The 26,801-nt window shown below is 49.9% G+C and overlaps 1 protein-coding gene across 1 annotated transcript in view; it reads left to right on the top strand.

Moving 5' to 3' along the window:
• ULK2 (unc-51 like autophagy activating kinase 2) overlaps positions 1-26,801 on the top strand; it is a 149,678-nt gene that overhangs the window by 85,876 nt on the left and 37,001 nt on the right. The window contains exons 13-17 of the mRNA XM_081945398.1: positions 46-217; positions 5,804-5,864; positions 15,133-15,270; positions 17,999-18,144; positions 19,888-19,968. Of these exons, the coding sequence (XP_081801524.1) occupies positions 46-217; positions 5,804-5,864; positions 15,133-15,270; positions 17,999-18,144; positions 19,888-19,968 (598 nt within the window). The remainder of the gene's footprint in view (positions 1-45; positions 218-5,803; positions 5,865-15,132; positions 15,271-17,998; positions 18,145-19,887; positions 19,969-26,801) is intronic.

Here is a 26,801-nt window from a genome sequence, read left to right as displayed (position 1 = left end):
GCCTTTGCAAGCCTGCTGCCTCTGACCCCTCCATCTTCTCTCCAGTCCCTTCCAGATATGCACCACATCCAAGAAGACAACCTGTCCTCTCCTCCCTTGGGGCCTCCCAATTACCTTCAGGTATCCAAAGATTCGGCCAGCACCAGTAGCAAGAATTCCTCCTGCGACACCGATGACTTCGTCCTCGTTCCCCACAACATCTCTTCCGACCAGTCGTGTAAGGTTCCCTTTACTTGATGAGTAAAACAGCTTCTCCTCACAATTCTCGGTTTCCTCTTTGCTTGACGCTTTAACTGGCCTCCCCTGAGGAGAGTGTGGCAGGGTTAGGTTGTGTGTTTTGTAGCAGATTTGATTTGTATTGAAGGACCCTCTGTGGGTCGGTCACTGGGGACCAGAGGTTTTGACTTCCACGGACTCCGGAGCCCGTCTTCAGAGAATATCTCTCTAGCAGTGTGTGTGCTTTTGGGCTGCTCTGTGTGGTATTTATATGGTTCCTGCTGTGTGTGTGTGGCTTTTTAGATGTTTATTGGGGTGTTCATGCCTGGTTATTACTATGTTTCCCCAAAAATAAGACCTACTGTATAAGCACCTTTTTCCCTCAAAAAAGAGGCTGAAAATCTGGGTGCGTCTTATACACTGAATACAACATGTTTTGCCTCCCGACCCACCCACCCCTTTTGCAAAAATGGCCCTGCGGAGGGTTTGGGAGGCTTCCATAGAGCTCCTGGGGGCTGGGGAGGGCAGAAATGAGTGAAAAACGGGCCGTTTTCTGCTCAATTTTGCCCCTGGCCCCCAGGAGTACTCTATAAGCCTCCTAAAGGCTATGCATGCAATTTCTTAATGAAAAAGGGGGCATTTTTTGCTCTTTTTAGGGGGGCACCCCCCAGTAACACTATACAAGCCTCCTAATGGCTATTCATGCCCTTTTTTTGAAAATAAATGGGCCCGTTTTCACAAAAAAACGGGCCATTTTCACAAGGTCTGCAGAGTGCAAAAGCTTTTTAAAAAATTTTCCTCTTCAAAATCTTGGTGCAATTTATACACCGGTGCATCTTATAGTCTCAAAAATATGGTAATCTGAAAATAAGCACCGGTTAAGATTGTCAGGGACACAGTGGCTAAGACGCTGAGCTTGTCAATCAGAAAGGTTGGCGGTTCGAATCCCTAGCACTGTGTAATGTAGTGAGCTCCCGTTACTTGTCCCAGCTTCCTCCAACCTAGCAATTGGAAAGCATGTAAAAACGCAAGTAGAAAAATAGGGACCACCTTTGGTGAGAAGGTAACAGCCTTCCTTGCACCTTCGGCGTTTAGTCATGCCGGCCACATGACATGGAGACATCATCGGACACAGCTGGCTCTTTGGCTTTGAAACGGAGATGAGCACCGCCCCCTAGAGTCAGGAATGACTAGCACGTATGTGTAAGAGGAACCTTTACCTATGATTTTTCAGGATGGTTGTAACATAAGCCCTACCTCAAAAATAAGACCCAGTTAAGATTGTCAGGGACACAGTGGCTAAGATGCTGAGCTTGTCGATCAAAAGGTTTGGCAATTCAGCAGTTCGAACCCCTAGCACCGCGTAACAGAGTGATCTCCTGTTACTTGTCCCAGCTTCTGCCAAATTCGAAAGCATGTAAAAATGCAAGTAGAAAAATAGAGATCACCTTCGGTGGGAAGGGAACTGCGTTCCATGCGCCTTCGGCGTTTAGTCATGCCGGCCACGTGACCACGGAGACGTCTTCAGACAGCGCTGCCTCTTCGGCTTTGAAACAGTTAGTTTCATTTCAGCAGACAAGCCCAGACAGAGTTACCGTATGTTTTGGAGTATAAGATGTCCCCCCCCCCCCCAAAAGAGGGTGAAAATCTGGGTGTCAACGCTTAAGGCGTTTCCATGATTACTATCACCTTGAGAAGGGGGGGGGGAATGCCATGCATACTTTTGGCCAGAGTAAAAGTCTCATATTTCTGTACTGGGATGTGAATGCGCATGTCCAGAACCCTGCCATAACTGTCCTGTTGGAGAATGTGATTGATGACCTCAGCCAGAGGGGAGGGGGCACAGGGGTTAAGGTCAGACGCCATTAAGTGTGATTTAGTTTCAGCTACACAGAAGTCCGTGCTAAGATGTTAGTCCTAATAAACGAATGGTTTTACTTTGAATTTCGTCTCCGGGGCTCGTAAATTAATTAGGGCAACTCTTGGAACCTTCACACTGGGTGCGTCTTATGCACTAAATACAGCATTTTTGGCCTCCCAAAACCCCGCCCCCCTTCACAAAAAATGGACATGCAGAGGGTTTGGGAGGCCTGCAAAGTGCTCCTGAGGGCTGGGGAGGGGAAAAACGAGTGAACAAGGGGCCATTGTTTTTGCTCGTTTTTGCCCAGCCCCCAGGAGCACTGGGGAAGCCTCCTAAAGGCTATGCATGCACTTTTCTGGCAAAAAAAACGGGCCATTTTTTGCTCAGGTTTTTTTTTTTTTGCACCTAGCCCCCAGGAGCGCTTTGCATGCCCCACTTTTCACAAAAAAACCGCGTGCAGAGGGTTTGGGAGGTCTTCAGAGTGCAAAAAAAAAATTTTTTTTTTAAATTCACCTCTTCAAAATGTTGGTGCGTCTTATACTCCGAAAAATACGGTAGTTTCTGTTTCAGTTCTTTGCACAGACTCAGATCTGTTTTAAGCTCCCATTGGCTGACTTAATTGCGGTGCCTTTTCATTGGTTGACCTTGTGCCCAGGACTCTCCCAGTCATGAATAGTTGAACAGGGAGTTGAGAAGTTTTGTACCCAAGCTTTTATCTTTTTTTTTCCATTTGTCAGGGCAGCAGTGTTTGCACAGTTATCTCGGATTCAACGGAATCAAAAACATGTTTTGTTTTCTCTCTCTCTCTCTGTCTCTCTCTGTCAGAGAGAAGTGCCAGTTCAGAGGAATGCATTCCTCTTTTGAGTTCCTTGTCTTCGTAACCCTTTCCTGAACTCTGGTAGAGAGAAGGAGGCCTTCAAAGATCAAACTTTTGTTATACAAGCAGAGCAGGAGGTGGTGGGCATCGAATTGCAGTTGGGAGGAATGCCTAGGGTCACACCTAGGTGAGGCTTTAATTACTCTATTGCAGACAGTGGGCAAAAAATAGCTTCGTTTGTTCCACAGCAGGGATGTCAAAACTTGACTTCATTGAGGGCCACATCGGGGTTGTGTTTGACCTTGGAGGGCTAGGAGAGCATGGCCAGGGGGTGTGGCCAGCTTGATGTCAGTCATCTGGGAGCACCTGTGGTGGCCAAGGGCTAATTCCCTGAGACCCTCACTCACTCTCATTATAATCTCCTTCCCTCTTCCTCCCTCCCGTTCCTTCCTCCCTTCCATTTTCCTCCTGTCCTCCTTCCTTCCTTTTCCTTTGTTTCTTCCTTCCTTCCCTCCCTTCCTTCCATTTTCCTCCTTTCCTTCCTTCCTTCCTTCCATTTTCCTCCTGTCCTCCTTCCTTCCTCCTTTCCTTCCTTTTCCTTTCTTTCTTCCTTCCTTCCCTCCCTCCCTCCCTTTCCTTCCTTCCTTCCATTTTCCTCCTGACCTCCTTTTCTTCCTTTTCCTTCCTTTCTTTCTTCCTTCCTTCCATCCCTCCCTTTCCTTCCTTCCACTTTCCTCCTGTCCTCCTTCCTTCCCTCCATTTTCCTCCTGTCCTCCTTCCTTCCTTTCTTTCTTCCTTCCTTTCTTTTCTTCTTTTCCCTTCCCTCTTCATTCTCCTTTCTTCTTCTTCTCTTTCCTTCTTCTTTCCTTCCTTGCTCTCTTCTCTTCTTTTTCTTTGCCTTTCCTCTTTCCCTCCTTTCCTGTCCCTTCTTGCGTGCTCAAATGCAAAAAGGGGGAACATTTCTCCGTTTGTTTTTAGTTTGTTTTGATAGCCCTCTGCCAGCAAAAACGAAGCCGGGTGGGGTGGGGTGGGCTGCACCCCATCCCAAGCTCCATTTTAGCTGGCAGAGGCACTGTGGGCCTTTGCTGTTCCCAGGCTGGCTCCGTGGGCCAGATCTAAGCACCCCATGAGGGAGATCCGACCTGCGGGACTTGAGTTTGACACCCCTGTTCTACAGGTAGTTTTCACTTAATTACCCCAATTAAGAGGGTCAGATCATCAATGAGCAATGGGGCTGTTAAACAGATTCTCACATGACCAGCCCACTTAGCAAAGGCCATCCCAGTTGATATTTGTAGGTGCTCTGAGCAGCTTGGTGGTTTCCGTGCGGACGTTTCACGACCCAGTTAGGTAACATCAACAGTGCTAGAGGGGAAGTGGGTTTGTGGAGAGGAGGAAGACCACAGTGGGATCCTTGGTACTCTCTGAACTTGATTGCTTTCTTGCAGACGTTTCACGACCCAACTAGGTAACATCATCAATGCTAGAGGGGAAGTGGCTTCGTGGAGAGGTGAAGGAGAAAGAGGGCGAGGAAGAATGTGGGGTTCTTGATGCGCTCTGAGTGGGTTTTTTGGAGACGTTTCATTACCCAACTAGCTAACATCATCAGTGGTAGAAGAGACTGGTGGGGTTGCAGAGAGGAGGAGGAGGAAGAAGTAGAAGGGAGCAGGTGAAGAGGAGGAAGAGGAAAAATGTGGAGTCCTTAATGCTCTCTTGCAGACGTTTCATGACCCAACTAGGTAGCATCATCAGTGCTAGAAGGAAGTGGGGTTTGCTCTCTGTTCATTTACTGTAGCTTGCTTGCCCTGACAGTGTTACGTGGGAGTGTTCTTGGTAGTTCCTCAATTAGGCTGGGATGGATGGATGGATGTCCTTGGTACTCTCTCAGTTGAGAAGTTTCCTTGCAGACATTTCGTGACTCAAGTAGGTAACGTAATCAGTTAGAAGGGAGAGGGGGGTTTGTGGAGTGAAGGAGGAAGAGAAGGACTATGGACTCCTTGGTGCTCTCTGAGTTGGGTTGTTTCCTTTTGTCAGATGTTTCGTGACCCAACTAGGTAACGTCATCAGTGCTGGGAGGAAGGGAGTGTTATGGAATGAAGGAGGGGGTGGGAAGAAGGGAAGCAGGAGTGAGGCTGTGGCATCCTTGATGTTCTCTGAGCTGGGTTGTTTCCTTGCAGACCTTTGCTAACCCAGCTAGGTAACATCATCAGTACTAGAGGTGACTTCGGTTTACTTTCCATTTATATACCAATGCAGGGGTCTCCAGCCTTGGCAACTTGAAGCCCTGGCGGACCAACTCCCAGAATTCCCCAGCCAGCAACGAATTCTGGGAGTTGAAGTTCACCAGGGTTAAAGAAGGGGTGGCTCAGCGGCTAAGACGCTGAGCTTGTCGATCAGAAAGGTCGGCGGTTCGGTGGTTCGAATCCCAAGCGGAGCTCCCGTTCCTTGTCCTGGCTTCTGCCAACCTAGCAGTTTGAAAGCACGTACAAAAATGAGGATAGAAAAATAGGAACCCCCTTTGGTGGGAAGGGAACAGCGTTCCGTGCACCTTCGGTGTTTAGTCATGCCGGCCACATGACCACAGAGACGTCCTCGGACAGCGCTGGCTCTTCGGCTTGGAAACGGAGATGAGCACCGCCCCCTAGAGTCAGGAAAGACTAGCACAGATGTGGGAGGAGAACCTTTATCTTAGGCTTAAAATGGCCAAGGTTAGAGACCCCTCTCCAAATGCCTCTTGCCCTGTCAATGTTGGATTTATTCTTAATAGTTCCTTGACTGGACTGTCGTTTTCTGTTAGCTTGTTTATCTGAAATTCTGAATTGATAGTTCCCCGATTGGGGTATCGCAAGTGGACAAGCCACTTGTGTATAAGAGGAGCCTGTTGTGCGATCCGTCTCTTTTCCCTGCAGATGACCTCTCCCTGGCAACCGTGGGCCGGAGAGCCTCCAGCGAGTTCCTGATGTGCGGAGGGTAAGTAGTTGAGTTGAGCTTACTTTATTGTCATTGCAGCTCGTGCGACGAAATTAAATGCCGTCTTCCGTGTACATTACAACTATAAAACAAAGACAAGGGTGAGACACGAAATCTGGGACAAACGGTACCGATGGTTAGAAACGAGGGGAAAAGGCCGGGACAGAAAAAACACAGACAAGTTAAGAATTGGAAAATATGGCATTAAGATGATGCGATAGGTAGGAATCGGATGTGTATTTGTATGGTTAGTAATCAGCTAGAAGAAGGAATTAATGGACAGGTAACCTGACTGACTACACCTACTTATGTAATGGATCTAAAATGTAATTGTTGTAAGATCCAAAAACTAGATGGAAATGTTTATGCCCGAAATGTGGCACTACGTCCGGTGTTTTTAATGTTTATCTAATAATAAACTTTTCGTTTAAAAAAAAACCCTATAAAACAAAAACATACATCCTTCACATTCTATATAATTAAAATTGAAAATATTGCGTTAATATTTCACTATACCGTAGAATTCGATATGGTTACTGCCCTGGGAGAGAAGCTGTTTTTCAGCCTATTTGTCCTTGTTTTCATTGTCCTGTACCGGCTGCCGGATGGTAATAGTTCAAAAAAAAAAAGTGGGGGGGGGGGACCCAGGATGAGATGGATCTTTTAGGGATGCTTTCAACTTTCTTAAGGCAGCAAGAGATATAAAGCTCTTCCGTTGACCCTCTAGAGTAGGGGTGTCCAAACTTGGGAACTTTAAGACTTGTGGACTTCAACTCCCAGAATTCCCCAGCCAGCATGGCTGGCTGGGGAATTCTGGGAGTTGAAGTCCACAAGTCTTAAAGTTGCCAAGTTTGGACACCCCTGCTCTAGAGCGCTGTCCTATCTGCCCCTGTGCAATTGGCAAAGCAGACACAGCCGCAGTAAGTTAGGTTACTCTCTATGGTGCAGCGGTAGAAGGTCACTAGCAGTTTTCCGTTCAGTTGTTTCCTGAGAGGTTGTATATTCTCTGCTGGGCCCTTTTGACCAGGGCTGCAATGTGAGCTCTCCAGATCTCCGGTCCTCTTTTAAGACAACACCCAGAAACTTAAAACTGGCCCCTTGCTCCACTCGGCCTCCATTGATAAGCGAGGGCTGGATGTCCAATCTATTCCTTCTATAGTCCACTATAAGCTCCTTGGTCTTATTGGTGTTAAGGACCAAGTTATGGTCTCCACAACATGAAAGCAACCAGTCCATCTCATCTTGATAGGCAGACTCATCTCCCCCCCACCCCCACCCCCCGGAGATGACTCCCACCACTGTTGTATCATCTGCAAACTTAATGATACTATTACTAGCATGAGTGGGAATGACCGTTGTCTTACCTGAACGGTCGTTCTCATGGCGCTGCGGAGAGTCCAAGGAAGGGTTAACACAGCCTGTTTGCCCATGGACTGAGTAGATTTTTCCCCCTCTGGCCACGCCTCCTTTGCCTCTTCTGGCTCAGTTTTAAAAACGAGGTCTTGTCCGACGAAGACGTCCTCAGCTCACACCTGTGTAAAGATACAATCTCGGAGCTAAACAATTACCCTGGGTGGGTCTTGGACTCTCCGCAGCGCCATGAGAACGACCGTTCAGGTAAGACAACGGTCATTCTCCATAGCGCTGCTTGGAGAGTCCAAGGAAGGGACATGCCCAAGCTATGGTGTCCCAGGGCGGGAAGAAGTGACATTGTCCGGAGCCTCAATAACCTTCTGTAATACTCTACGTCCAAACGAGGCTTCGGCAGAGGCAAAGGAATCGATCTTGTAGTTTCTAATGAAAGCCGTGGGAGACGCCCACGTGGCCGCTCTGCAAATGTCCAGAATAGATGCTTGAGTCGCCTAGGCCGCGGTCGTGGCCGCACTTCTGGTGGAGTGTGCCGTTACACGAGGTGGAACCGGCTTGCCCTGAAGGTCATATGTCATCTTAATGCAAGCCCGCAGCCACCGACCTATGGTTGAAGATGACACCTTGCGACCCAGTGAGCCTGGCTGAAAAGACACAAAGAAGGCCTCGGAGTGCCTGATGTCCTTAGTTCGTTTCAGGTAAATGCGGACTGCCCTTTGCACGTCCAATTTGTGCCACCTGCGCTCCTTGGAGTGTTGAGGGCTGGGACAGAAATTCGGGAGGATAACCTCCTGAGACCTGTGAAAATGAGAATTCACCTTCGGCATGAAGGCGGGGTCTAACCGTAGGATGACCCTGTCTGGGTGAATGATGCACAGTTCTTCCTTGGCCGAGAAGGCCGCAATCTCAGATACCCTTCTGGCTGAAGTAATGGCTATGAGGAAGGCAGTCTTAAGAGTCAGATGTCGAAGAGAGACCTTCCTCAAAGGTTCGAAGGGAGCCGCTGTCAATGCCTGCAGGACAAAGGGTAGGTTCCAGGTCTGGTACCTGTGCACCACCTGGGGTCGAATGTTGTAGGCCCCCTTCAAAAAGCTCTTGACCTGAGGATGGTGACTCAGGGATTGAGGTTGGTGTCTGGCTAAGATGGTGGATAATGCAGCAACCTGGCGCCTGAGTGTGGCTGGCGCCAGTCCTTTGTCCAAGCCCTCTTGTAGGAAGTCCAATAACTGAGGGATGGACGCTTCTACACTGTCAATGTCCCGTTGGCTGCACCAGGAAGAAAAGGCAGCCCAAGTCGCGTCATAAATGCGAGTAGTGGCCGGACGTCTGGAAGCTTGGATAGTTTTAATGACGTTGTCTGAGAGGCTCTGGTCTTTCAGAAGCTGCCCCTCAAGTGCCAGACGGCTAACTGCAACCATTGGGGCTCTGGATGGTTGATGGCCCCCTGACGTAAGGATACCTGGTCTGGAGGAATTTTCCACGGTTGTTCCACAGACAGATCGACCAAGTCCGCGAACCAGGATCTCCTGGGCCAATGTGGAGCCACCAGAATGAGCTCCGCCCCCTCCTTCAGCAGCTTGTAGATCACCTGCGGGATCAGAGGGAGGGGCGGAAACGCGTAAAGAAGACCTGGAGGCCAGCTGGACCTCAGGGCATCCGTCCCCTCCGCTTGTGCTGACTTGTAGCGGGAGAAGAACTGCTGGAGCTGTGTGTTTGCCGCCGTGGCAAACAGGTCGACCTGTGGGAGACCAAACCTCCTTACCACCTGTGCGAACAGGTCCGGATGAAGTTGCCACTCCGAGTTGTCGATGGTCTGACGGCTCAACCAATCCGCACTCATGTTGCTGGTTCCGGAGATGTGATCCGCCCTCAGCGACGCTAAGTGGATCTCTGCCCATCGTCCTATGGCCTCCGCCTCTGACATGAGCCTTTTGGAGTGGGTCCCTCCTTGTCGGTTCACGTGAGCCTTTGTGGCCACATTGTCGGTCAGTAGCAGAACGTGGAGCCCCTTCAGCTGTTCTGCAAATCTCCTCAGCGCAAGCCGGGCTGCCCTGAGTTCTAGCCAATTGATGCTCCGGGCTGCCTCCGCGCTGGACCACCTGCCTTGCGCCAACTGACCTTGGCAATGCGCCCCCCAACCGTAGAGACTGGCGTCGGTCGTTACCACGATCCTGTCGGGTTCTCTGAATAGGCAGCCCTTCTCCACTGCTCGAGACTGCCACCAACTCAGAGACCGAGTCACTCTTGGTGGGATGCGAACTTTCCTGGTGGAGTTGCTGATCTTTGCTCTTTGCATTGGAAGTAAGAACCATTGCAGCTCCCTTGCATGAAGACGTGCCCAGGGAACTATGTTGAGGCAAGAAATCATGATCCCTAACAGTTGGGATAGCTGCACCACCTGCCAGGACCTGTTCCTGCGACACGACCGGATTCTGCTCCTGAGGTTGCGGATTCTTTCTGGAGACAGGGACACCTGGCAAGATACCGAGTCTATTATGGCGCCCAGGTGTTGTATGCGTGTGGCAGGAGTCAAGTTGCTTTTTTCCATGTTTACGGAAAAACCGTGGTCCTGTAAGGTGTGGACTGTGACGTTTACATCTCTCACCGCTTGCTGATGAGTCCTTGAGTGGATGATGATGTCGTCCAGATAGCACTCCAGGCGGACCGGAAGCTTGCGCAGGTGGGCCGCCACAGCTGCAAGAAGCTTCGTGAACGTTCTGGGTGCAGAAGAAAGACCGAACGGAAGCGCCCTGTATTGGAAGTGCTTTCCGTTGTAACACAAGCGCAGGAACTTCCTGTGTGCGGGATGGATGGGCACATGCAGATACGCCTCCTTGAGATCGATGGAGGTGAGCAGATCCCCTTGTCGCGTGCAGCTTAGGATCGACTGAAGAGACTGCATTTTGAAGCGCTTGTAGGCCAGATGTCTGTTCAGGCGCTTCAGATCTAAGATGGCCCTCCACCCCCCTGAACTCTTGGGGACCAGGAAGAGAATGGAGTAGAACCCCCTCCCTTCCTGTTCTGGAGGAACTGACTCTATTGCGTTGATCTGCAGAAGATGATCTATCTCTGCCTGCATGAAAGCCCTCTTTACAGGGTTCTTGGATAGTGGGCAGCGAACGAAGGTCCGCGGAGGGAAGGATAGAAACTCCAAAGTTAGACCCCTCCTGATGGTGTTTAAGACCCATTTGTCCGAGGTTGTTTCCTCCCAACGGTCTGCATAGAATTGCAGGCGGCCCCCGATGGGAGGAGACCCCAGACGGTCACTTCCCACGTCTAAACTGACGGTTGTGGGAGCCCCCACGAAAGGGCTTCCGGAAGGACCCTTGATTGGATTGTCTGCCCCTGGAAGAAAAGTTGTTTCGTTCCTGGGACCTGTCAGAGGACTGGTTAAACTGTCTCTGGGAGGAATAGGAAGAGGTGGAGGCCTGGGCACCTTCCTGTGCCCGAAAGGCCTGTTTCCTGAACGAGCCCTGACCTTTCCTGTCATGCTTCCTGAAGGTGGAAGGGAGAATCTTCCTCTTATCCTTAGTCTCAATTAGGAATTTCTCTAGGGAATCCCCAAAGAGGTTCTCTCCCTTGAATGGAGCTGAAGCCAGCTTCCACTTCGCCTTCATGTCCGCCTGCCAGTGCAGGCGGCGAGAAGTGATGTTAGACGCTAGTGCCCTGGAGGCGAATTTCGCTGCATGCAGGGATGCATCAGAGGCATATTCCACAGCCGTAATGATCTTGTTAAGATCATGTCGCCAACGAGATGCTTCAAATGGGGGCTGAGATCTGAGTTGGCGCAGCCATAATAGGGATGCCCTCGTAAAGAACGAGGCAGAAGTGGATGTTTTGATCGCCCAGGCAGCCGCCTGGTGCGTTTTGAGACAAGCCTTTTCTGCCCTCTTATCCTCTGCCTTTAACCCTTCTAATAGCTCGGCCGGGAGATTAGAGTTAGAGGTCAGAGAGACCACAGGGGCATCCACCTCTGGAGGCTTCAATACATCCTCCAGTCTAGGTTCTAGGGGGTACATAGATTTGGCTGCGCCACTGGGGTTGGCCAGGGTACCTGGCTGTGCCCATTGGCGCTGAATAACCTCCATGAACATGTCAGGGACTGGTATCAGTTCTGGGTCAGGGATTGTTTCGCTGAACAGCCCTGCCATGAGGTCCTGGGAAGTAGAGGGGACTTCCTTGTCCTTAGGTTTGGCACCAAGCTCAGTAGAGGCTCTGGCCTTGTGTAAGATGGCCTTGAATAAGGATGGCTTAAAGAGGCCTGTGAAGGAGGGCTTGTCTGGAGGCATATCCTCATCCTCCGAGAGAGCAAAGTCCTCAGCAGTCTCCTCCTCCCACGTAGACACCTCTGTGGTGATAGAAGTGCCCGGGGAATCGAGGACTCTGGTCCTCTTTTCCCCCAGGGGGCGAGCAGGCCTAGAGGCCTTGCCACCCCTGCCTTCCTGTAGCCTCATGGCCTCTACCACACCCTGGGAAATAGCCTGCGTGATGAGATCCCTCATCTCTGCTGACCTAGCTGGGCCCTTGTCCTCTACAGGCCTGGATTGGGCATAGGAATGTCCCCTGGCCCCCCTAGGAGGATCTCTCTGATCCTCTGCATGAAAACAGCATTGAAAGGAGGGGATGTCCTCCCTGACTGAAGAGCTAGGAGAACCTGGGTAGCCCAGAGAGGCTGCAGGGGACCCTGACATGGAATCCCTATCACAGAAGGATGGGGATCTATCCCCCATCTCCTCCCCCTGCTCTATCTCCCTCTGGATGGGTGGGGAAGGAACTGGCCCAGCCTCACTTGGCAAGGGTGCAGAGGGAACCTGGGGCCTAGCAGACGTGTCCTTTAGGGAGTCCTGCCCCTTGTCCCCTTGAATTTTGGGGGCTTTGCTCCCAGCTGAAGAGTGGGAAGCTTTCCCCCAGCGCCCTTGTTTCCCTTTCTCCCCTGGCCTGAGGGATCTGCCCTACTGCGCTTTGCAGATGGCCCTGCCAGCTCCTCCCTTCGCTCCAAACCTTCATCAGCCATCCTTGGTTGGTCTTGAGTCGAAGAGGTCGCTGCTGTGGGAAGGGCAGTGGACGCTGGCCCGACGGCTCCAGAAGCGTCTGCAGACTCAGGTGGGAGGCTGGATCAGGCACCAGGACACTCCTTGCCGCTTCCCCTTAGGTGGCTGGGGAACTTCAGGCTTGCTGGAGACCCAGGCAAGCCCTCGCAATCCTCCGCGGCTGTCTGCTTGAGGCGGAGAGGCTCTGCTGCTTGCTGCTGCTTCCCGGTGGGTAAAATGCTCCCCAAAAAATGGCCGCCGGCTCTTCTGCGCGCCAAAAGCCTCACTTAAGGTCCAGGCGCTTCCTATTGGCTGCAGCCGAAAAGCGCGCCAAAGCAGCGCTTTTCAAAATGGCCGCCGCTCTCCCGATCGGCAAAAGACGCCGTTTGGAAAGGCAAGGGCTTTTTTTAAAAGCCTCCCCTCCAAAGCGACCAGGGAAACACGGGGATTGCCGTCCTTCCCTGCGTTCGCCAGCAGACGCCGGACGAGCGGCCTCGCTTGTTCCCCCAGCTGCGACTAAGCAGCTGTGGAACCGATCGCTGCCTCAGTCTTACTTTTGGAAATCTTCTTCTTGGTAAAAAATAGAAAGGGAAAATAAAAAGTCAAAATAATAAAATCTGGGGAAAAATCCTAATAACAACTTAATATCGACACATAAAATACTCTAAAAATACTATTGGAGAACCCAGCCTATTTGCTCAAAGCTGAGTGTTCCCCAAACTCGTCCTATCGGGCGGACTGAGTTTTTAAAACTGAGCCGGAAGAAGCAAAGGAGGCGTGGCCAGAGGGGGGAAAATCTACTCAGTCCATGGGCAAACAGGCTGTGTTAACCCTTCCTTGGACTCTCCTAGCAGCGCTATGGAGAATGCAGTCATGCACATAAAGAGTATAGAGTAAGGAACTCAACACCCAACCCTGTGGTTTACCAATGGTACAAGCCAGTGGTGAAATTAATTTTTTTTTACTACCAGTTCTGTGGTGACTGGGTAGACGTGGCTATGTAGTCATGTAACTGGGGGATCAAAAGACAGAAACTCACTTTAGCAATGTCCTGCTGGAGCAGGGGGTTGGACTAGATGACCTCCAGGTCCCTTCCAGCCACTGGTTTATGCTTGGAAGCTGCGTCTAGTGCCAGGTTTATAGTCCTTCCTTCCTCTGCTTTTTGCCTCCCTTTCTTTCTTTCTTTCTTTCTTTCTTTCTTTCTTTCTTTCTTTCTCTTTCTTTCTCTCTCTCTCCTTTCTTTCTTTCTTTTTCAGCACCCCATCCCCGTTTTTGGCCTAGCAGCCTTCAGGGAAGCCTGATGGGAGCAAAAACGGAAAAGCCCTCCCCCTCCCCCCTCTGTGTTTCCGGAGAACCTGCAGTAAAAAAAAAAACATCTTTAAAGTAAAAGAAAGTTCCAAAGATCAGCTGTGCAATCGTCTTGGTGACCCCTGATTTTAGGCTAAGCCAGGCTCCGAGCCACCAAACAGTCCCCATTGGCTGACCTGCTCCCATGTCTATTCCAGCTCATAATTACTTATATACTGACAAGTGACTTCCCTGCCTCCCGCACCCCCAAGCGTGGGTTTGAGCGACCCCATCTGGAAGGCTTTTGGAGCTGAACTCAAGTCTTTTTGGGGAGGGAGGAGGGGGGACAGAAACAGGCCAAAATCTTAGTCCTAGCTGGCTGTCTTCCAGCGAAGGTTGCACGGCATTTGCAGCCCAAGGTGCCGAAAGCAAGCAGGTGCCTGCCCTGCCCTCCCTCTGCCCAGGTGCTCCCTGCTGCTTTGTTTACTATCCAAGGGACAAGTTGCGTCATCTGTTGTTGTTTTTTCTTTTCTTCCCCCCCCCCCCCGTTTCTTTTCCCAAGTCTCCTGACTTTATGAGCCTTGAATCAACAAACTCAGCCATCCTGACTTCTGAACTTCCTGTTCTCCCTTCCCCGGTGGGTTTTCCTAGAAAGGGAGGTTTTGTTTGCTTTTGTGTCTCAAACCGCCAGAAAGAAAAGGAGAGGAGAGGCAATCCATTTCTTTTCTTCTTTTTAAAAAAATGTTTATATTGCAACCTCTTTCATCTTCTTTTTTTTATATTGCATGACCGAATTTTCCAGCTGTTGAAAGAAATGTCCTTCTGGGTTCAAGGTTTTTTTTTTTTTGGGGGGGGGGGAAAGACACTGGAAAGATGGTTTAATGGTGGGCAGGATCACATGGCTTGAGCTCCTGAAAAGAAAAGGGGGATCACATCCCTTCCAGATGTTGGGTGAAGAAGAAAAAAGAGGAGGAAAGGGGCTTGCTTAGAACTCCTGAGGTTTTTTTTATACCCTGTTCGGCCCCCACCTCTCAGTTTCCTCTTCCTGTGTAAGAAAAGTATTCTGATTGGTTGTCAGACTCCCATGGGATCTTAGCTAACTTTGTAGGCTGTGTGTCTTTTGAGTCCCAAGCTCCCAGGTGCCATGTGAGTTTCTGTGGCTGATCCTACCTTTGTTATGTAGAGTAGACTAGCCCAGGCTTTAATGGCTCATTGACAAAGGGTGTGGGGATGGGCTGGGGGGGGGGGCGGTAGGAAGCTGCAGGGGGCCACTTTGTCTTAAAAAAACATGTTTTTCCCTTTTCACATTTAGGGAAATATAATATTCTGCCTTTTCACTATTTCCCAGGATATTTCATTCTTCCAGGAGAGGGGTGGGTGCTAACTTCCTACAAAGCCAGCCCTCCTCCCTGAGTGTTTCCTTCCCTGTGAATTAACAACAGGCACCCTCTGGTCTCTTTCGTGCTCTTCGCCATCGTCAGACACTTAGCCATGAAAGTTTCTCCCCGCGGAGAAGAGGACTTCGTGGCCCAGAGGTTGCCCTGCCTCTCTTCGTTGCAACTCTCTTTGTCCCTCATCTACAGGCAGTGCCAGCCTTCCGTCTCCCCCCGGAGCGAAACGGTGCCCATCCCAGTCCCTACTCAGCTACGGAACTACCAGCTCATAGAGCAGAACCTGACGTCGGCCACCAGCCCAGGGTCAAATCCCCACGGGTCACCAAGGTAAGATCTCCCTGGGTCTTCGGCTGTGTTCTGAACGAGGCTTCCCAAGAGCATGAAGGCAACTCCTTGTCCCGACAAAAAAAAAAGCCCTTTTATTAATTGACTGTGAATTCTGCTCCTTCACCTCCAGCAAAGTCTTTCAAGGGAGGATTTACAGTCACAGACCTTATCTGGCTTGGAGAGCTGCCAGGCCGATATCTGCAAAACTTGGCAAGGAGCCTCAGAGAGTCACGAACCAATGAAGGGAACTCAGTGTCTCCTGCAAGCTCCACTCCCCTTTCGCCCCTCTTTTATTCCCTCTGGGAGGGGCCATTCATCGTCCACCTGTGGCCTTACTCCCAAGTCAACCCCTGTTCTTTAGCTCTTCCCTTCCTCTGGCAACTCTGCGCAGACACACCCTGGGAACAGGCTCCACCTGTTCTTCTGTCTCACTGATGTCTGACTCCGAAGGCATCTGATAACTGTCAGACGGCCCTGGCCCCATCTCTGCCTCCGACACAGAGCCCTCATCAGAGCCTTCCCCAGACTCCAGGACTGGCCCATCTTCCTCCCCAACCTCCTCACTGTCCGGATCTGCTGCCAGCCACAACATTAACTTACGACCACAATTGAGCCCAAAATTGTTGTTGCTAAGCAAGTGTTAAGTTGCTATGTGAGTTTGGTCTCACTTTACGGCCTTTCTTGCCATGGTCGTTAAGTGAATCACTGCATGTGTGAAGATAGTCACAGGGTTGTTAAGCGAATCTGGCTTCCCCATTGACTTTGCTCATCAGAAGGCCACAAATGTGGATCCCATGACCCTGGGGCACTGTGGCCGTCATATGTACGAATCAGTTGCCAAGCATCCAGATTTTGATCCCGTGGCCACGGGGATGCCGCAACGGTCGTAAGTGTGAAAAACGGTCACGAGTCATTATTTTCAGTGCTACTACTCTATACTACACTACTCTATACTACTCTACTCTACTCTATACTGCTCTATACTATACCACACTACACTACACTATACGTAGCCTCTACCTAGGATCAAACTCACAGCCTCCTAATTGTGAGGCAAGAGCTCCACCTCTAGGCCACTGCACTACTCTACACACAAGAGAGAGACAGACAGACAGACAGACAGACATAGACATAGGTATAGATGTCAATCGGTGGGTTCTAGTCGGTGGTACTGCTGCTTTGCTCGCGTGGATGCACAGTTCAATGGAAATTGTTCTTCGCACACGCAAAACTCCAAAACAAGATGGTGGCAGCGACTGGGGAACTGGTTCGGAGGCATGGCCAGCCTGGATCCCTGCTGGTTTTGCGACCCAGGCCGGCATACCACTATCGGTTAGAACGCACCTCTGATGTAGATATGGTAGACATAACCAACGTTGTTGTATTTTGTACAATGACAGAAAAGACTCTACTATTAGGTAGGTACGTAGCCAGGCAGGCAGGCAGACGATAGATAGATAGATCTAGGCTTGTTTTAGGCATGGAAGCCGACTGGGTGACTTTGGTCCAATCACCAGGTGACGGTAAGTTCTAGCCCTGCCTTAGCCATGAAAGCCAGCTTGGTGACTATGGGCCAATCACCGGGTGACTGTGAGTTCTAGTCAACCTTAGGCATGAAAGCCGACTGGGTGACTGTAGACCAATCTGTGGAGCTGCCTGACGTGCGCACCGGCTTACCTCAGGGCCCCCGTGGCTCCACACCCCTAAGGTAACCTGGTGTGTGCGACAGGTAGCTCCACTGCCCCCTTTGCCTCACCTTGTGTCAGCGGCAACGCGAGCAACCAAACAGAACGAGCAAGCATTTAAGTAGGGCTTATTTTCAGGGCAGGACTTACCATATTTTTCGGAGTACAAGTCTCATGAAGATTTTGAAGAGGCAATTTTTTTTAAACTTTTTGCACTCTGCAGACCTCCCAAAAACCTTTGCAAAAACGGGTCCGTTTTTTGCAAAACAAAAAAAAGGGGGGGGGGGGGAAGCATGCATAGCCTTTAGGAGGCTGATAGAGTGCAAAAACGGCACATTTTGTGCTCATTTCTGCCCTCCCCAGCCCCCAGGAGCACTCTGGAAACCTCCTAAAGGTTCTGCACAGCCATTTTACTGAAGGGGGCAGGGTTTTGGGAGGCCAAAAATGCTGTATTCAGTGTATAAGACGCACCCAGATTTTCACCCTCTCTTTCGGGGGGGGGGGGTGCGTCTTAGAAAAATACGGTATATTGGGTGCATGCACAGAAAACAGGCTGGGACTTATTTATAGGTTGTATTTTCAGGAAAACACTGTATCATAGATGATAGATAGATAGATAGATAGATAGATAGATAGATAGATAGATAGATAGATAGATAGATAGATAGATAGATAGATAGATGATAGATAGATAGATAGATAGATAGATAGATAGATAGATAGATAGATAGATAGATGATAGATAGATAGATAGATAGATGATAGATAGATGATAGATAGATGATAGATAGATAGATAGATAGATAGATAGATAGATAGATAGATAGATGATAGATAGATAGATAGATAGATAGATGATAGATAGATATAATTGTATGTATGTGTGTGTGTACCAATATACTTGCTAAGGAAATAGTCAAACATCAAACATTTCAAGATTGCCCTTCTGTCAGGATGTCGCCACATGGGCAATATATACACATTGTCACTTTGTTATCCCCTGGGTGTCTTAGCTAGTTAAACTTTTCCTCTTCTCCTTTCAGATCTGGGGCCGTGCGGCGCTCAAACACCAGCCCTTTGGGCTTCCTGAAGACCGGCTCCAGCTCCCCGGTGCAGGCGGACACTGCCCAGACCGTGGGGCGCAGACTGTCCACGGGCTCTTCGAGGCCGTACTCCCCTTCGCCACTAGGTGAGCCCCAATACAGCACAAGCCCAAAATCGTGATATAAAACCCAAGAGGCGACCTCTTTGGGCCTCTCCCGATCATCCCCGCTTCTTACGACCACAATTGAGCCCAACATTTCCGTTGCTAGAGCGAGACATTTGTTAAGTGAGGTTTCCCCCCATTTTAAGACCTCTCTTGCCACCGTTGTTAAGCGAATCACTACAGTGGATAAGTTAGCAACCCGCTTGTTAAGTGAATCTGGCTTCCCCATTGACTTTCCCTGTCGGGGTCGCAAAAGGGGATCGTGTGGCACCGGGACCCTGCGACGGTCATAAGTATGAACCCGTTGCGAAGCATCTGAATTTTGATCACCTGATCGTGGGCCTGATATGAAGGTCGTAAGTGTGAAAAACGGTCCTAAGTCACTTTTTTCAGTGCCGCTGTAACTTTGAACGGTCACTAAATGAATGGTTGTAAACCGAGGACTAGATGTATAGTGTTTACGGAGAGCGATTATGCTGTAATTCTCCGGCTGGGTTGTGATTGGGGAGATGCTGGTTCAAATCTATTGTTTTACTAACTCGTCTGGTGATTTTGCCTCGGGTTTTTCCCCCCTGATTTTAGTACAGGTGGTCCTCGACTTACAATGGTTGATTCAGTGACCATTCAAAGTTACAACAGCGCTGAAAATAGCAACTTATAACCATTTTACATACTTATGACCCTCGCAGTGTCCCCACAGTCATATGATCTACATTCAGACCTTTGGCAACTGATTCATATTTATGACAGTTGCAGCATCCCGGGTCATGTGATCTCCTTTTGTGACCACCTGGGAAGCAAAGAGGTGAGCATGAATCACTTAATAACCATGTTACTAACTTAACAACTGCAGTGTTTCACTTAACAATCAAATATGTTTGTCTGCCTGCCTGCCTGTCTGTCTGTCTGTCTATCTGCCTGCCTGCCTGCCTGCTTGTCAGCCTCTGCCTGTCTGCCTGTCTGTCTGTCTATTTGTCTGTCTGTCTATTTGTCAGTCTATCTGTCTCTGTCTGTCTATTTATCTGTCTATCTGCCTGCCTGTCTGTCTATTTGTCTGCCTGTCTGTCTATTTGTCTGCCTCTCTGTCTCTGTCTATTTATCTTTCTCTGTCTGTCTATTTATCTGTCTATCTACCTGGCTGCCTGTCTATCTGCCTGTCTGTCTGTCTATTTGTCTGCCTGTCTGTCTATTTGTCTGTCTACCTGTCTCTGTCTGTCTATTTGTCTGTCTACCTGTCTCTGTCTGTCTATTTATCTGTCTATCTGTCTCTGTCTGTCTATTTATCTGTCTATCTGCCTGCCTGTCTGTCTATCTGCCTGTCTGTCTCTGTCTGTCTATCTGCCTGTCTGTCTCTGTCTGTCTATTTGTCTGTCTATCTGTCTCTGTCTGTCTATTTATCTGTCTATCTGCCTGCCTGTCTGTCTATCTGCCTGGTCTGTCTCTGTCTGTCTATTTGTCTGTCTATCTGTCTCTGTCTGTCTATTTATCTGTCTATCTGCCTGCCTGTCTGTCTATTTGTCTGCCTGTCTCTGCCTGGATATTTGTCTGTCTGTCTGTCTGTTTGTTTACCTATCTGTCTGTCTGTTGTAAAATGGGACAAAACTCACTTAACAAACGTCAACATCAGAAATTTTGGCTTCAATTGTGGTTCTAAGTCACGGACTACCTGTATTTGCAAAAACAAACTCGACAATTTCCTCTATTTCCTCCCCCCCCCCCCCCCAGTTGGTACCATACCTGAGCAACTTGGGCATTGCTGTTGCGGGCAGCTGCAAGGGCACGAAATAAGGGGCCGAAGCTCTTCAGGTGAGCAGTTTCTATTTGTCGTCCTGTTTCCCCACCCAATCCGAGTTTTAAGGGAGAGTTTTTTGTCTCCTGTGAAGGTACAAAGCCTCAAAGATCCCTTTTGCCCGGGAATTTTGAAGCCTTCCCAACTAAGCACGTTCAGGAGGCTGGTGGTGATAATTTGACCGCTTAAGAGGCAGAGGGCGAGGAATTGTTAGATGACAGGCAGTTCTGTTCTGGGTTTCCAAGGCTCTGGGTGCTCCATTTTGTAATTTTTGACGGGAGGGATGGAGAATTATATTTTAGGAACCAAGTCATGGTACGTCCACGAATGTTATGTGAGAAAGAGAGAGAAAGAGATGAGATGAGATGTAGAGGGGAGAGAGAGATGAGAAAGATGAAAAATGATGGATGGATGGAGAGAGGGGTAGGTGGGTGGGAAAAGATGATGGATAGGTGAGAGAAAAGGAAGGATGGATGGACAGATGGATGGACGGACAGATGAGAAGATGATGGGTAGATGAGAGAAGATGATAGATGGGTGGATGGATGGATAGATTGACAGATGGGTTGGTGGATGATGGATGGATGGAGAAGAGATGGATAGATATGTAGATGGTTAAGTAGATGGATGGATGGATGGAGAGAGGGATGGGTGGGTAGATGGGAAAAGATGATGGATGGATAGACAGATGAGAAGATGATGGATGGATGGATGACAAGATGATGGGTGGATGGATGGATGGATGGATGGATGGATGGATAGATAGATAGAGGGGTGGGTGCAAGATGGATGGATCAACAGAGGGAGATGATTATTATTATTATTATTATTATTATTATTATTATTATTATTATTATTATTATTATTATTATTCATATTTATAGACCGCCCCCTCTCCCGAAAGGGACTCGGGGCGGTGTACAGTCACTAAAATACGTTATAAAATACATGCAAAACAGTTGAATAATTAAATAAGTAGGTAGGTGGAGGAGGTTGCAAGACTGTACATGGAATAATAAATATTAAATATGATATATAGTATAATAAAAACTTTTAAAACCCCAAACCCAATTAAAATGAATAAATCCCCGGGAGGTAAAACTAAGAAAGTGCCAGGCCAGCTGATTGAAATAGGTGAGTCTTTAACTTTTGCCGGAAGGAACGGAGGTCGGTGGTAGTTCGAATGTCAGGGGGGAGGTCATTCCAGAGGGTTGGGCCCATCACAGAGAAGGATCTACTCCTAGGTGTCGCCCGCTGGCATTGACCAGCAGACGGCACCAGGAGGAGCCCCTCTCTGTGTGAGCGGATAGGCCGCAGGGACGTGTGTGGTAGGATGCCATGGAGCGCTTTAAAGATGGTGATCAATACCTTGAAACGCACCCGAAAGGCCACAGGTAGCCAGTGCAGCTCGCGCAGGAGAGGTGTTACGTGGGAGTAACGTGTACTTCCCATAATAACCCGCGCGGCTGCGTTCTGAACTAGCTGCAGTCTCCGGATGCGTCCCAAGGGAAGCCCCATGTAGAGAGCATTGCAGTAGTCCAGGCGAGACGTCACCAGCGCATGAGTGACCGTGCGCAGGGCACTCCGGTCCAGTAGGGGGCGCAATTGGCGCACCAGGCGAACCTGGTGGAACGCCCCCCTCGCCACGGCTGCCACATGGTCCTCCATTGACAGCCGGGCATCAAGGAGGACGCCCAAATTGCGCGCCCGCTCCACAGGGGACAATTGTTCGCCCCCTATGGCCAGCGATGGAGTCAGCTGGCTGAACCGAGGCGCCGGTAACCACAGCCACTCGGTCTTGGAGGGGTTGAGTTTAAGTCTGTTGTCCCCCATCCAGACCCCGACGGCTTCCAAACACCGGGACATCACTTCGACAGCCTCGTTGGGGTGGTTTGGGGTTGAAATATACAGCTGAGTATCATCAGCGTAAAGATGGTACTCAACCCCAAAACCACGGATGATCTCAGCCAGCGGCTTCACATATGCGTTGAACAGGAGAGGCGAGAGGACCGACCCCTGTGGCACCCCACAAGTGAGTGGCCTCAGGGACGATCTCTGCCCCCCTGTCAACACACATTGCTTCCGGTCGGAGAGGTAGGAGCCGAACCACCGCAAAACGGTGCCTCCGACTCCCATCCCCTCCAACCGGCGCAATAGGATACCATGGTCGATGGTATCAAAAGCCGCCGAGAGGTCTAATAGGACCAGGATAGAGGAGCAACCCCTATCTCTGGCCCTCCAGAGATCATCGACCAACGCGACCAAGGCTGTCTCAGTGCTGTGCCCGGGTCGGAAGCCGGACTGGCGTGGGTCTAGATAGTCGGATTCGTCTAGGTGTCGCGGGAGCTGCTGCGCCACCACATTCTCGACAACCTTCGCCAGAAAGGGAAGGTTGGAGACTGGACGATAGTTAGCTAGCTCCGTTGGGTCGAGCGCAGGCCTCTTGAGCAAGGGTCTCACCACCGCCTCTTTCAAGGCGGTTGGTAAGTATCCCTCACTCAGTGAGGCGCTCACCAGGCCCAGGAGCCAGCCTCGTGTCACCTCCCAGGCTGCCAGTACCAGCCAGGAGGGGCACGGGTCCGTTAAACAAGTGGTGGGTCGCAGCCGTCCACGCAGCCTGTCCAAATCCTCGGGGGCAACAGAGTCAAACTCCTCCCAGAATGGTCTCTCAAGACTCGCTGTTGGCGGCTCGTCTGGTCCACTGACGGAGGTCCACCCGCTCCGGATCTGATCGATTTTGTCCTGAAGATATTCCCCAAACTCCTCTGCTCTACCCTGTAAGGGTGTCTCCCGCGCCCTCTGCGATAAAAGGGAGCGGGTCACCCTAAACAGGGCGGCAGGGCGGTTATCCGCGGACGCAATAAGAGCAGCACAATGTCTACGTTTGGCCGCTCTTATTGCCACAAGGTAAGTCCGCAAATAGGCTCTTACCTGTGTTCGGTCAGATTCGGAGCGCGAGGATCTCCACCTGCTCTCTAGACGTCTCCTGTGGCGCTTCATCACCCTGAGCTCCTCAGTGAACCAAGGAGCCCGGGTGGGTCGATGCCGCAGGAGAGGTCGCAAAGGCGCAACCCGGTCCAAGGCCCCAGTCGTCGCCCTATTCCAGGCAGTCACTAGGTCCTCGGAGCGGGAGCGGGACAAGGCTACAGGTATTGGCCCAAGCTCCGTCAGGAATCTATCAGATTCCATCAGGTGCCTGGGGCGGTACCAGTTTATAGAGTCTGGTTCCGCCTCCTCGCGGTGGGGGATAGCGCCAGGGAAGTCCAGCTTGGATAGAGATGGATAGAGATGGATGGATTGATAGAGAAAGAGGTGGATAGATATGTAGATGGATAGGTAGATGGGTGGGTGGATGGATGGATGGCTGACAAAAGATGATAGATGGGTGGCTGGATAGATTGACAGATGGGTGAGTGGGTGGATGATGGATGGATCAACAGATGATGGATGGATGGATGGATGGATGGATGGATGGATGGATAGAGAGGGGGATGGGTGGGTGGATGGGAAAAGATGATGGATGGATGGATAGATAGATGAGAGAAAAGGATAGATGGATGAATAGACAGATGAGAAGATGATGGATGGATGGATGGATGGATGGATGGATGGATAAACGGGTGGGTGGGTGGGTGGATGATGGATGGATGGATCAACGGAGAGATGATGCATGGATGGATGGATAGAGAAAGAGATGGATAGACATGTAGATGGATAGGAAGGTGGGTGGATGGATGAACAGAAAGAGAGAGAGATGATGGATAGATGGATGCAGACAGACAGAGAGGGAGATGAGGGAGGGAGACCCACCTACGTATAGCTTGGTAGAGACTGACTGACTGATTGCAGCTAGGTAACCAATCCTTGCTAGAACAGGGCTTCTCTAGGCATCCCATCTCTATCTCTATACGACTGAAGTGCCATAGAGGCATTGGGGAGAGAGAGAGAGATCAGTAAATGGAATGGGGTGAGGGAGATTCCCTCCCTTGCCTGAGCTTGTCTTTCTGGGCCCCACATGTGCTCAGATGCCGGTCAGATGCTTTCTGTGAGCATGGCCCCTTGAGAAGGTCTTGTGAGGACAAGTCACAGCCGTCACCCCAGTTGGCCTGGGTTGAAAAGCTCCCTGAGACTCTGCGAGGGCTTTGTTGTAGCTCATGAAAGCCTCCTTTCAGCCACTCGGGTGACCTGGGAGGACCAGAGCTTTCTTCCCCTCTTGGTCCTCCTCCCCCTCCCTCATCACGTTCATTATGCCTTCCTGCAACGGGTGGCTTGAAAAGAACGGGTTGGTACAACCAGAGGATGGGAAGGACTCTCCTATCCATGATCCCCAGACAGTAGGGTTGAAGGTAATTAAGGAACTGGAAGCTAAAACAAAGAGAACAATTGCAAGAATTGTGTCTAGTCTAATGAAAAGAAGGGCTGGGAGAGACATGATGGTGTTGTCAGTTGCGAAGTCATGTCTGACCCATCGCAACCCCATGGACGACGTTCCTTCAGGCCTTCCTGTCCTCTGCCACCCTCTGGAGTCCATTGAAGCTCACGCCGACTGCTTCGGTGACTCCATCCAGCCCCCTCCTTCTCTGTCGTCCCCTTCTTCTTCTTTTGCCCTCCATCTTTCCCGGCATGAGGCTCTTCTCCAGGGAGTCCTTCTTCCTTCTCATTAGGTGGCCAAAGTCTTTGAGTTTCCTCTTCAGGATTTGGCCTTCTGAAGAGCAGCCAGGGTGGATCTCCTCTAGGACTGACCGGTTGGATGGCCTTGCAGTCCAAGGGACTCAATGCAGGAGTCTTCTCCAGCACCAGAGTTCAAAGATCTATACATTCCCTGTCCTCTTTCTCTCAATCAATGTCTGTCTGTCTTTCTCTCTTTTCTATATATATTATTATTATCTGTCTGTCTATCTATCTTCTATTTATTACCTGTTATCTTTCTCTCAATAAGTGTCCGTTCATCCATCCATCCATCCATCCATCTATCTATGTGGCTCTTCTCCAGGGAGTCCTTCCTTGTCCTTAGATGGCCAAAGTCTTTGAGTTTCCTCTTCAGGATCTGGCCTTCTAAAGAGCAGCCAGGGTGGATCTCCTCCAGGACTGACCGGTTGGATGGCCTTGCAGTCCAAGGGACTCAATGCAGGAGTCTTCTTCTCCAGCCCCAGAGTTCAAAGGCCTCCATTCTTTGGTGCTCAGCCTTCCTTATGGTCCAACCTTCACAGCCATCCGTTGCAACTGGGAAAACCACAGCCTTGGCTAGACCCACTTGTGTTGGCAGGGTGATGTCTCTGCTTTTTAGGATGCTGTCTAGATTTGCCATCGCTTTCCTCCCCAGGAACAAGCGTCTTTTAATTTCTTGGCTGCAGTCCCCATCTGCGGTGACCTTGGAGCCCAGGAAAATAAAATCTGTCACTCCCTCCCTTTGTTCCCCCGCTACTTGCCAGGAATTGAGAGGGCCAGATGCCATGATCTTAGTTTTCTTAATGTTGAGTTTCAAGCCAACTTTTGCACTCTCCTCCTTCTTCAGCCGCCTTAAGAGGCTCTTTAGTTCCTCTTCATTTCCTCCCATTAGAGTGGTCTCCTCTTCATATCTGAGGTTGTTGATATTTCTCCCAGCAATTCCAATTTTTGATTATCTAACCCCGCCTTTCTCATGATGTCCTCTGCATATAAGTGAAATAGGCAGGGCGACTGTGAACAGCCTTGCCGGACTCCTTTCCCCAATTTTGAACCAATCAGGAATTCCATGTCCAGTTCAGTTCTCACTGTTGCTGGGAGACATGATAGCAGTCTTCCAATATTTGAGGGGCTGCCCCAAAGACGAAAAGGGGGTCAACTTATTCTCCAAAGCAGGAGAAGAAGCAATGGATGGAAACTAATTCAAGGAGAGAAGCAGCCTGGAACTAAATAGAAACTTCCTAACAGTGAGGACAATTAACCAGTGGAACAGCTTGCCACCAGACATTGTGGGCGCTCTACCGCTGGAGGTTTTGAAGAAGAGACTGGACAGTCATTTGTCTGTAATGATACAGACTCTCCTGCCTTAAAGCAGGGGGCTGGACTAGAAGACCTCCACGGTCCCTTCCAACCCTGTTGTTCTGATTTATTCTGTTAATTCCAGTGCCCCTGTAAAGCACCTGTTCAAAGGAGCTGCTTTTAAAAAACAGATCTGGACAAGAGAAGATGGTTTGTAGGGCTGTATGCATTACTCCCCCCAGGTCCAAAAAGAAAAGGGGAGACGTGATCCTAGTTTGCTTTTGGGGGTGTCTCAGCAGGGATTTACTGGCTGAGGTTTGGAGACATGAACTGCCACAAATGTTAGTCTGGAAGAATAAAACTTCGGGTAAAGGGCAGAACACAATGTGTTTTGAAATTTGGAACTTCAAGGTGGGTGGGCTTCAGCTCCCAGAATTCCCCAGCCAGAATGCTTTAAAATGGGTGTACGTCAGTTGTCAGGCTGGCTGGGGAATTCTGGGACTGAAAGACTACCCATCTTAAAGCATTCTGGGAGTTAGAGTTAACTGAGAACTTAGGTGATAATTCTGGATCTGGAAGTCCACCCATCTTAAAGCATATTAGCTGAGAATTCTGGGAGTTGAAGTCCACCAATTTTCAAGCATCCTGGCGGGGATTCTGGGAGAGGAAGTCCACCCCTCTTAAAGCATTCTGGCTGGGGGATTCTGGGAGTGGAAGTTCACCCCTCTTAAAACACGCCAGCTGGGGAATTCTGGGAGTAGAGGTCCACCCCTCTTAAAGCATGCTGGCTGGGGAATTCTGGGAGTGGAAGTCCACCCTCTTAAAGCATGCTGGCTGGGGAATTCTGGGAGTGGAAGTCCTCCCCTCTTAAAGCATCCTGGCTGGG

Source organism: Natrix helvetica (genome assembly GCF_964273705.1).
Source record: "Natrix helvetica genome assembly, chromosome: 2".
Lineage (NCBI taxonomy): Eukaryota > Metazoa > Chordata > Lepidosauria > Squamata > Natricidae > Natrix > Natrix helvetica.
Note: the sequence above shows the minus strand (reverse complement) of the source record. Positions and strands in the feature narration are given on the sequence as shown.